This window comes from Copadichromis virginalis, linkage group LG7, assembly GCF_057382275.1.
Source record: "Copadichromis virginalis isolate Kocher_CV1m ecotype Utaka linkage group LG7, C_Virginalis_male_GT1.1, whole genome shotgun sequence".
NCBI classification, from domain to species: domain Eukaryota; kingdom Metazoa; phylum Chordata; class Actinopteri; order Cichliformes; family Cichlidae; genus Copadichromis; species Copadichromis virginalis.
Genome location: NC_140624.1, coordinates 32,703,298 through 32,711,778, shown reverse-complemented (window position 1 = coordinate 32,711,778; position 8,481 = coordinate 32,703,298). Strand labels below are relative to the sequence as shown.

Sequence of the window (8,481 nt, the reverse complement as noted above, 5' to 3'; positions counted from 1 at the left end):
AACAAACTAAAAACTACTTCCAAAAACATTCAGCTTTGATATTAATGAGTTTTTTGGGTTCATTGAGAACATGGTTGTTGTTCAAAAATAAAATTATCCCTCAAAAATACAACTTGCCTAATAATTCTGCACTCCCTGTATAAAAAAGATCTGGTAGCTGATAGTAGATAGTGAAAACTGGAACTTTTCTGTTTGTTATTTATCTCTTATTTAATTACTTTGGTGTAGTATGAATGTCATTTGGAGATCTTAATCAGTAGGAAATTCTGTGAAACTTATGAAAATACAGCTAAAAGTCCGAAATCTCATTCAGGCTGATTGTGGCCCCTGGGCCTTGTATTGACGATGGCATGATGTTTTTGCTTCAATCGTGTTCCAATAAATATTTACTAATTACATTTTTTTTTCCAGCTGCATCTTTAAAAATGTTTTTGTGTTGCTTTGAGCCCAGTGCTTCCTGACTGTTATAACTCCAAAACCTCTTCTTATAAACTGCTTGAGCTCATTTTAAAATGAATATGGACTGCTTGGCTTAAATGTACTTTTATAAAAAGCTACTTAACAGCAATATATTTCAAATTAAAGTAGGTCTTAAACACATCCCTTGGATGGGAATCGCTGCCAAGTTGAAAGGTCGACTGTAACTTGTAATATCGTGTTGTTCAAATCAGAGCTCAAGTTAAACCAGGTTTGATGTGTCAAAGAACAAAATGAATAAAGGTTTGTAAATGTAGGTTTATTTGAACAAGAACGTTCAGTTACTGTGATTCTGATAAGGCACTGAATCGAATTTAAACAAACGCCAGCCAAAAAGAAAAGTAATTACATAATAATAATAAAAATAATAATAATAATGATAACTAAACTGTTAGTTATAGCATGTGCTGCAATTGTTCAGTATTGCATCAAAACCATTTATACTTTCCAAAAGGGAAAAAAAAAGTGTTTTTTTTAACTCTTTACATGTTGACATTTTTTCATTTTAAGATAAGTTTATACAATTTTAACAAAAGTAACAATTCTGGCTTTGTAAAAAAAAAGAAGCAGCAAATTATTTAAATATTATGACACAATAGGATTAGAACAAGTTAAATAAAGAGGACACACATGAAAAGTTTGATTACATTTCTACAGGATCTGTGGTCAGTCACTGCCAACAGCGCAGCTCTTTAAGATGTCGGTTTGTTGACAAAGTGCTGAACCCATCTTTTCCTTTGGCACTTTCAAAAGGACTCTTGATCAATAAAGTCTTTATACGTGAATGTCACAACCAAGTCTGAAATTACACAGCACTGAGCGTAGTTTCACTGTATCTCTGTAAACACTGAATATGGGCCTGGTGATGCTGATTTTAAGTGGTGGATGTACCAGTTTGGGATGAACCTCATTACTTTGGGATAAATCTGTACACGAGAAAGACGCCTCAGCTTGCTGTAGTGTTCTCAAACTATTTGTAAATAAAACTCAGTTTGCTGTTATCTATGACATCCGTGCATAATCTGCAAGAAGGGCTTGCAAAATTTCAATAAAGTGCAGAATTAGGGAGCCAGGAAGTGAATTATATACATTTAATTAGTGTTTATATAGTATCTGTTCACAAATCTGTGTTTTTGTTTAGAAATTTTCAGGACTTTGTCCTTTGCATAAAATGCTTAAAAGTGTTCCTGTCACATTAATGCTTATCAGCTATATTGCTGCTTTCAGTGTATGTTACAGTATTACTTACATAGTTAAGTTTTCCCCCCAGAAATGTGGGGTCATGTGTTTATTGTTAGTTTTCTTTGGGGGGGGGGGGGGGGGGGAACGACTTTACAAGTTTTCTTGCTGACATATTCATCATGTTTGTGATGACAGCGTTCAAGACAGTTCTGAATTGCGGTGAAACAGTTTTCTGTGACTTTTAGGTCACTTTATGTCACAGCATCTACGTCTACATTGAATCTAAAGCCGAATGCCACAAGTGTTTTATTTAATCTACATTATCAATGCTGTGTTTTGATAAGCATGAAATGTGGGTTTCTCACTATTTAAGCTGTTTAGCTCAGTTCATTTCTATTCTGCATGATGTGGATGAACAGGAAGTGGAACAGCTCCACGTTGGAAGAGCCCCTGAAAACTGAAATCGTGGTTATTATGATCATTGTACCGAAGTTTTGAGATTAAAGAGTCACAGCTATTAGAAGAGATGATCATGAGATCTAGACTCGGGCTGAAATGAAATGAATGAATAAGCACACTAAACATCCTCCGACATGCTGTGAATCGTCTCTATTATCTTCTTCTTCAGCTTCCTCGCTTTGTCAGGCGGCGTCTCATTCAGACACTCCTCCACATACCTCAGGAACCCTGCGTGTGGGGACGCTGCTTGAGTCTGACATAGTGTCCTCATGAGGTCCAGCACCTCGGTGGTGGTTGCCCGGTGGCTCGCGCGCTTGCGTCCAGATACTCTGCTGTCTGTGTGGGAGGAAGATGTGGAAGGGGAGGGGGACGAGGAAGGGGAGGAGTGCTGGGAGTCTGGGGGTGTAGGTGAGGGGGGGGCTTTGAGACCCCGCGTGTTCAGCTTGGAGACAGTTTGGTTGGTGGCACGGTAGTGTAAGGGGGGAGGTGGGGCTTGGCTGACCATATGGAGGAGACCGGTGTCCTGCAGCTGGCAGAAGTGGACGTCCTCGGGCTGCTCATCCTCGTCGCAGGAGTCGCAGAGGAACATGAGGTCACGGTAGTGCTTCCACTTTGGGAGGTAGAAGTCCTCCGAGCCGCACGTTTTGTTGGAGCTCACCGCCTTGTGTTCACGCTGGAAGATGGTTCGCAGGTTCCTGAACTTCGTCTTTATGTCTTCCACTAAAGGATGAGAAATGACAGAGATGCTGTGAGTTCAGATTAAAGGCTCCGTGTGGTGACAACATTAAGGTGGCAGGAGTGTTACCTGTGAATGAGACCGGCTCGTTGTTTGACAGGATGCTGCTCAGTGTCTCCAGCAGGCTCTGTCTCAGCAGACGGTTCCTGTAACTCTCAGATTTGTGGTTCCACAAACAGCTGTGCTCTGGAACAGAAGAAAACCATCAATTCTCACATCAAACCTGCTCGTGCAACTTTTTTAACCATGCATGGCAGTGGCTGAGATGTACAGCGACTCTCTCAGCTGCCTCTAACAGCTGATGACCACCATAACCAAACACGCAGCTCCCAGCACATCACTACAAACACAACAGAGGAACAAAAATCTAACATCTCTCTGTTGCAGTGATAGATGTAACATCCAGGGGGTAAGTCTAAAGGGTAACAAGCATTCATGATGAGTGGTGCCACCTACTGGAGTAAAATGAGATGAGCTGCTGAACTTTGGCCTCGCTCCAGAGGCAGCGGGTGTCAGCACTCAGTCTGTTGTCTGGCTGAGCCGAACTGGCTGTAGAGAAATTTAAAGGGGAGGGGTTGGTACAGGATCTGGTGTCTGGCAGTGAACTGGATGGAGAAGTTGGCAGCGTGGAAGTGGCTGATTGGCTGCCTAGTCTGAGGTTATCCGGAGCTGCAGGGAGGAACATTTGGTACCCTGCGCTTGTTTTGGCGTCGCTCTGAGTGGAGCTGGAGGGGGTAGAGGCGGTGCTGAGTTTGATGCTGCTGGTTTGGTTGGAGCTGGAGGAGAAACTGCTCAGGGTGGAGGACGGGGTCTGGTTTCCGTGCTCCCGATCCTTGTCTTCTTGCGGCGTCAGGATCTGCAGATCTTCAGAGCCGTCGTCTTCGTCGCAGGACTCGCAGAGAAAAAGCAGCTGCTGGTAATGTTTCCATTTGGACATGTAGGGTTTGTCAGACGCCCTGCTTGCCTGGACCGCCTTGAACTCGCGGTTAAAAACAGTTCGTAGGTTCTTGAACTTGCACTTTATATCTTCAACTGCAAAAACAGCAACACAGCATCACTTTATGCTGGAAAACTGAAACATTTAGCAGCTCAGAGCTTCTGGAGATTGAAGAACACAAACATGACTTTATTATTTTGAAAAAAATGTATTTTTCTTTCATTTTCTATGCAGACATCTAACTGTATGAAATCACTGTGTGTGTATATTTCAGCTTATGTTAAAATAACGTAAACATATATAAAGGAACAGTTTCACAATTGAGCTGTGGAGAGTGATAATTAGTATTTCCCAAAAATTTACAGTCTGTGCTTTGGATGAGTGGTACTCATACTGTTAAATTGCTCCAGTGCAAATCTTTTAATTACAGAGTACTTTGAGACACACAAACTATGGAGAGGTATGATAAGCACAGCTCACAGGGCTATAACTGCTGGGAATGGTGGTCCATTTCAGTAGAGCAAGAGTACATCCTGTGAGCAGGGGAATGGCATTTTCTCTCAATAACAGCAGAGAATAGGGTAAAAATAACACTATTAAACAAAAAGACCAACATTTGTCCAAACGGAAATAAAACAACATTTATATCCTTCAGTTTTTCCTATGGTGAAGCTATAAGAAAAGTAAACAGCACATTTCTTATAATCAGCACTGACTGGTCAGTTAAGGATTTACAATGGGACGTTCTGTCCTGACGGTGCCACTTTCCAAACATTAACTAGTGGTTAGAAGGATAGTTAAATCACAGCAGAGACCTGCATGGTTTATAGGAAGCTGCTGGTAGTTGAAGGTGTCTGACTTTCTGCCATAAAGGTTTATAAGGTGCTGTAGCGTCACTAATGCACACAGAAAGAATTTTTACTACAATCAAATCCTCTAAAATTCCCCAAACTGAACTCTATTGTTCATGTCATCATGTCTATCAATAACATGGTGGAAATTTCCATAGAGCCTCATTCACTCTTTACGAACTGCAGCCATTTCTGTACAATGGGTTTAACAGGATGTGGAATAACTCTCCTCGACTGACTGAAAGCCCAATCCAGGAGAGCCATTCAAGGTTTATAAAGAAATCTTACCAAAATATTGAATTATTCCTTTAAAAGCTTCCAAAATAACTAAACTTATCAAGAGAATGTGAAGAAGAAACTGCCATTCAAAAAAAGTGATGTTGAGGAGACATTAGCTGAAGCTGAACTGGGATTGGGCTCTGCTTTCATGTAATACCAGTTTGTACCACAAGATGGGGCAGCCAGTCAATGTAACCTTTATTTAACCTGTCAAATTTCTTAAAGAGGAAAGGGCAAGGCTGAAAAGAACTACCACACATCAGAAAACAATACAGCCACCAGTAAACCGCCCCCTAGTGGTGGAAGTTTTAGCCTAAATTCACATACACTAAATAAAAAAGTAGCTTTAAAGCAGGGACTGTTCAACTGGGGGACAACAAGCCCTCAAACAGTCTGAGGTATGCAATTAGGTGAAGAATCCCGAGTTTGCTACTTCTGTAAGAAAACAACAGAAAAAAAAGTGAAAAACGGTGATGCTTACCTGAGAACGACACTGTGTGGTCAGACAGCTGGCTCCTCAGCGCCTCCAACAGCCTCAGTCTGAGCTGACGGTTGTTGTGGTTTTCAGACTTCTTGTTCCAGAGACAGCTGTGCTCTGTGGAAAAAAACACACAGGAATCCCGTCAGCTATGAAACTACTCAAAACGTTACTTAATCTGAGGTTTTTGTCTACGTATGTACTGCTCTTCAGTAAAAACACATGATTTTGAAGATGAAAAAGATCTTTTGTTTACCACAATAGAAAGAAATCAGAGCTCGCTCCCTCTCTTCAGTCCAGTAACATTTAATCATGACACTGGAGGGAACACAGGTGGACGAGGAGGAGGCAGACGAGGTGGACGGGGTGGGGAGGAAGGAGATGATGAGTCCTGGGGAGGTGAGGACAGGCTGGCCCTCTTCCTGCAGAGGGTTCAGTGGTGACAGCGGCGGCTCACCGGCGGCGGGGTCGTCCTGGTCCCAGCAGCCCTGCAGGAACATGAGCTGATGGTAGTGCTTCCACTGCGGCACAAACTCGTCGTCCGGGTTGCACGCCTTACTTGCTTTAACCATTTTGTACTGACGCTGAAAAGTCGTACGGAGATTCTTGAACTTGTTTTTGATGTCTTCCACTTGGGAAAAAAACCCATATAAATTAGTTAAAGGGTACATCTGACTGTCAAACCTCACACTCGTCAGCTGATGAGCACACCCCGGATCATGTTTTCTCACTTTTAGAATAGCAATAATTTGAAATAATGGACTTAATATTTTACTAAAAATATTCGACTAATGACTGAGCCATCAGGAAAGTGGTTGCTGAGGCCACAGAGACTCACACAGAAGCTTGAATGGGCTTATCCTCAGCCCAGTGCTACAAAGCGAACTCAACATACCCACTGACAAGCAGCATAAGCGGTTACACAAAGCTGGTTAACAACTTGTTAAGTTTACCCAGGGCTTCCCCTGTGTGTACACATGAAAGGGGTGCTGGCAGTGCCTGACCACAATTACTGATAAGTGTACTGGTAACAGAGCAGCTGATTTTTCAAAGTAAGATGAAACTTGTACTATGAGACGATATGAAGAGGTTAACCACACAATACAGACTGAAAGAAACAGCAGTGTGTGCGAGAGAGGAAAAGCACGATACAGTAATATCGTATTAATGGTCTGTACTTAAAGTGCTTTGATCAGTAAGACTGGAAAAGAGCAGCTATCTGACACCATGTTTAAATGGTTTCATTCTTTCAGCTGCAGTTCAACAGCCAGGGTAAACAATAAATATAAAAACAGAATTCAAACTTAGGCTGAGACTAAGTGGAAATAAACCCGGAATGTACAAACAGCTGTCAAAGCTGTCACATATCAAAAATTATATATAGTTTTGTCAAAAATCATCTAGCCTTTTTTATTCTTTTCAGATGCTGCCATCACCACCCTTTCATGAGAACGTCCTCTTAGCTCAATAAAGCCGGTGTTAACTTACCGACTTGATAACCACCTGTGTTACTGCTCTGCCTGATTGCCGTTGTTAGGATAAATGAAGCCAGATAACCAAAATATATCCTGGGAATTGCAGAGCTTGGTTCCTAGTACTGGGCACAGAAATTCCCCTGCTAGCCATTAATGAGAATGCAGGTTTATGGTTTTACTTTTATTACACACATAGTCTATGAGTTTGACAGATTTGGTTTATTTTCCTGCTGATTTACCTGTGAATGGGACTGGAGGTGGGAGAGTTGACAGCAGGATCCTCAGTGTTTCCAGGGTTTTCCATCGCAGCTGCCGGTTCTTATAACCCTCAGACTTGTGGTTCCACAGGCAGCTATGCTCTGAGAAATGAAACAAAGAAGATATAGCTAAAATACCTGCAGCTTCACAGGGTCTAGAGTGTGATAAATTAGAATAAAATCAAAACGAACTTGTACTCTTAGTGTGCCTCTGTCTAAGGGACCAAACCAGGCAGGAAAAATGTAAAACAACATTTGCAAGGTCCAAAAATTTTAATTTTTCCTTTAATTTGGCACCTATCCCAGTAACATACACATCAATGTTGCGTTCAATTTCATCACTGTGGTTGTTGTTTAGCTCTTGTGGTGCTATCTAGTCTCTATTAAAGTTAGTTGTTTTTCTTTGGCCATGTTATATACACGATAACAGTATTTTAAAGATATTCCTATGTGGAAAACTGTGGGAACATCTGGAGACATTATTCATTACTTCAAGAAGGATATTTCATTCACCAATTTAATTATTCTAACAACCTGTAATTATTAACAGCTACACACTTATTAATAACAGCCATTTTTAAAATATGTTTAAAGCTGTTATTCACTATGATAAACGCTACAGATCTAAAAAAAAAAAAAAAAAAAAAACCCCACTGGAGTAATGTTAGATACAGATTAAATATAAAAGTCTGCTCTTCTCATTTAAATTAAATCAATTGGCTAAAAGTATGTTTTTATTTAGTTTTTTTTATTGAATTGTGCAGAAAATAGCTCATAAAAACATGCAGAGAACTGATTTTTTTTCAGCCGATTTCAGTTGAAAAACAGCTAACTTGACTTCAGTTGCTGGTCGCCATTGCTCGTCTCTTTCTGCTGTCGCTCATTGCTAACAGCCGTTGGTCTCGTCCAGCAACCGTTGCCCACAAATGTTGCAGCTTCCGACACATCAACGAAAAGGGCAACTTTTAAAAACGTCTTTACACGCGGTGTGAAAAGAGTCCGCCAAGGAGAGTGGCACTTACTGGAGAAAAACGCTATAAGCGCCCTCTCTTTCTCCTCCGTCCAGTACCTCTCCGGAGTGAAGCTGAACGGGAACACCTCCATGTTTGATGTTGCCGTTTGCTCCTTCTTCTACGCGGCTGCACGGTCACGTGATACAGAATCCGATTGCCGATTGGACGAGTTCTAGAGATTCCTGAATAAATAGCCATATTGCCCGGTAGAGGTCGCTGTCGGTTAGTGTTGTTTTCCTTCAACAAACAAAAACACTATTTTATGTATTTTATTCATTTTTCAAGTTTAATTAAAAATTGCTGAGCTTAGTGATTAAAATCAAGACGACTGACTTTT

At 41.1% G+C, this 8,481-nt stretch overlaps 1 protein-coding gene across 3 annotated transcripts; it reads right to left on the bottom strand.

Annotated features, from left to right (window-relative positions):
• Nucleotides 1-715: 715 nt before the first annotated feature.
• LOC146705436 (uncharacterized) lies at nucleotides 716-8,310 on the bottom strand. Of its 3 annotated transcripts, none has more exons than XM_085463086.1 (7): nucleotides 8,154-8,310; nucleotides 7,114-7,233; nucleotides 5,656-6,030; nucleotides 5,403-5,516; nucleotides 3,311-3,886; nucleotides 2,924-3,040; nucleotides 716-2,838 (listed from the first exon to the last, which is right to left on the bottom strand). In XM_085463086.1, exons 1-7 carry the CDS (start codon nucleotides 8,233-8,235, stop codon nucleotides 2,237-2,239), a joined length of 1,986 nt encoding a protein of 661 aa, XP_085319212.1. In that variant the 5' UTR covers nucleotides 8,236-8,310; the 3' UTR covers nucleotides 716-2,236. The 3 variants fall into 3 exon arrangements, with proteins under 3 accessions (XP_085319212.1, XP_085319214.1, XP_085319215.1); XM_085463088.1 differs by lacking the exon at nucleotides 8,154-8,310 and adding an exon at nucleotides 6,888-6,996 and having other exon boundaries at nucleotides 7,114-7,176; XM_085463089.1 differs by lacking the exon at nucleotides 8,154-8,310 and having other exon boundaries at nucleotides 5,656-5,983; nucleotides 7,114-7,168.
• Between the last annotated feature and the right edge of the window lie 171 nt (nucleotides 8,311-8,481).

Bases quoted from the DNA above. Each gene is read 5' to 3' on its own strand.
- LOC146705436 (XM_085463086.1), bottom strand. From the start codon at position 8,235: ATGGAGGTGTTCCCGTTCAGCTTCACTCCGGAGAGGTACTGGACGGAG. The intron at 6,031-7,113 runs GTAAATCAGCAG...TTTTTTCCCAAG, and splicing joins ACCTCCAGTCCCATTCACAG to TGGAAGACATCAAAAACAAG. The intron at 3,887-5,402 runs GTAAGCATCACC...CTGTTTTTGCAG, and splicing joins CCACACAGTGTCGTTCTCAG to TTGAAGATATAAAGTGCAAG.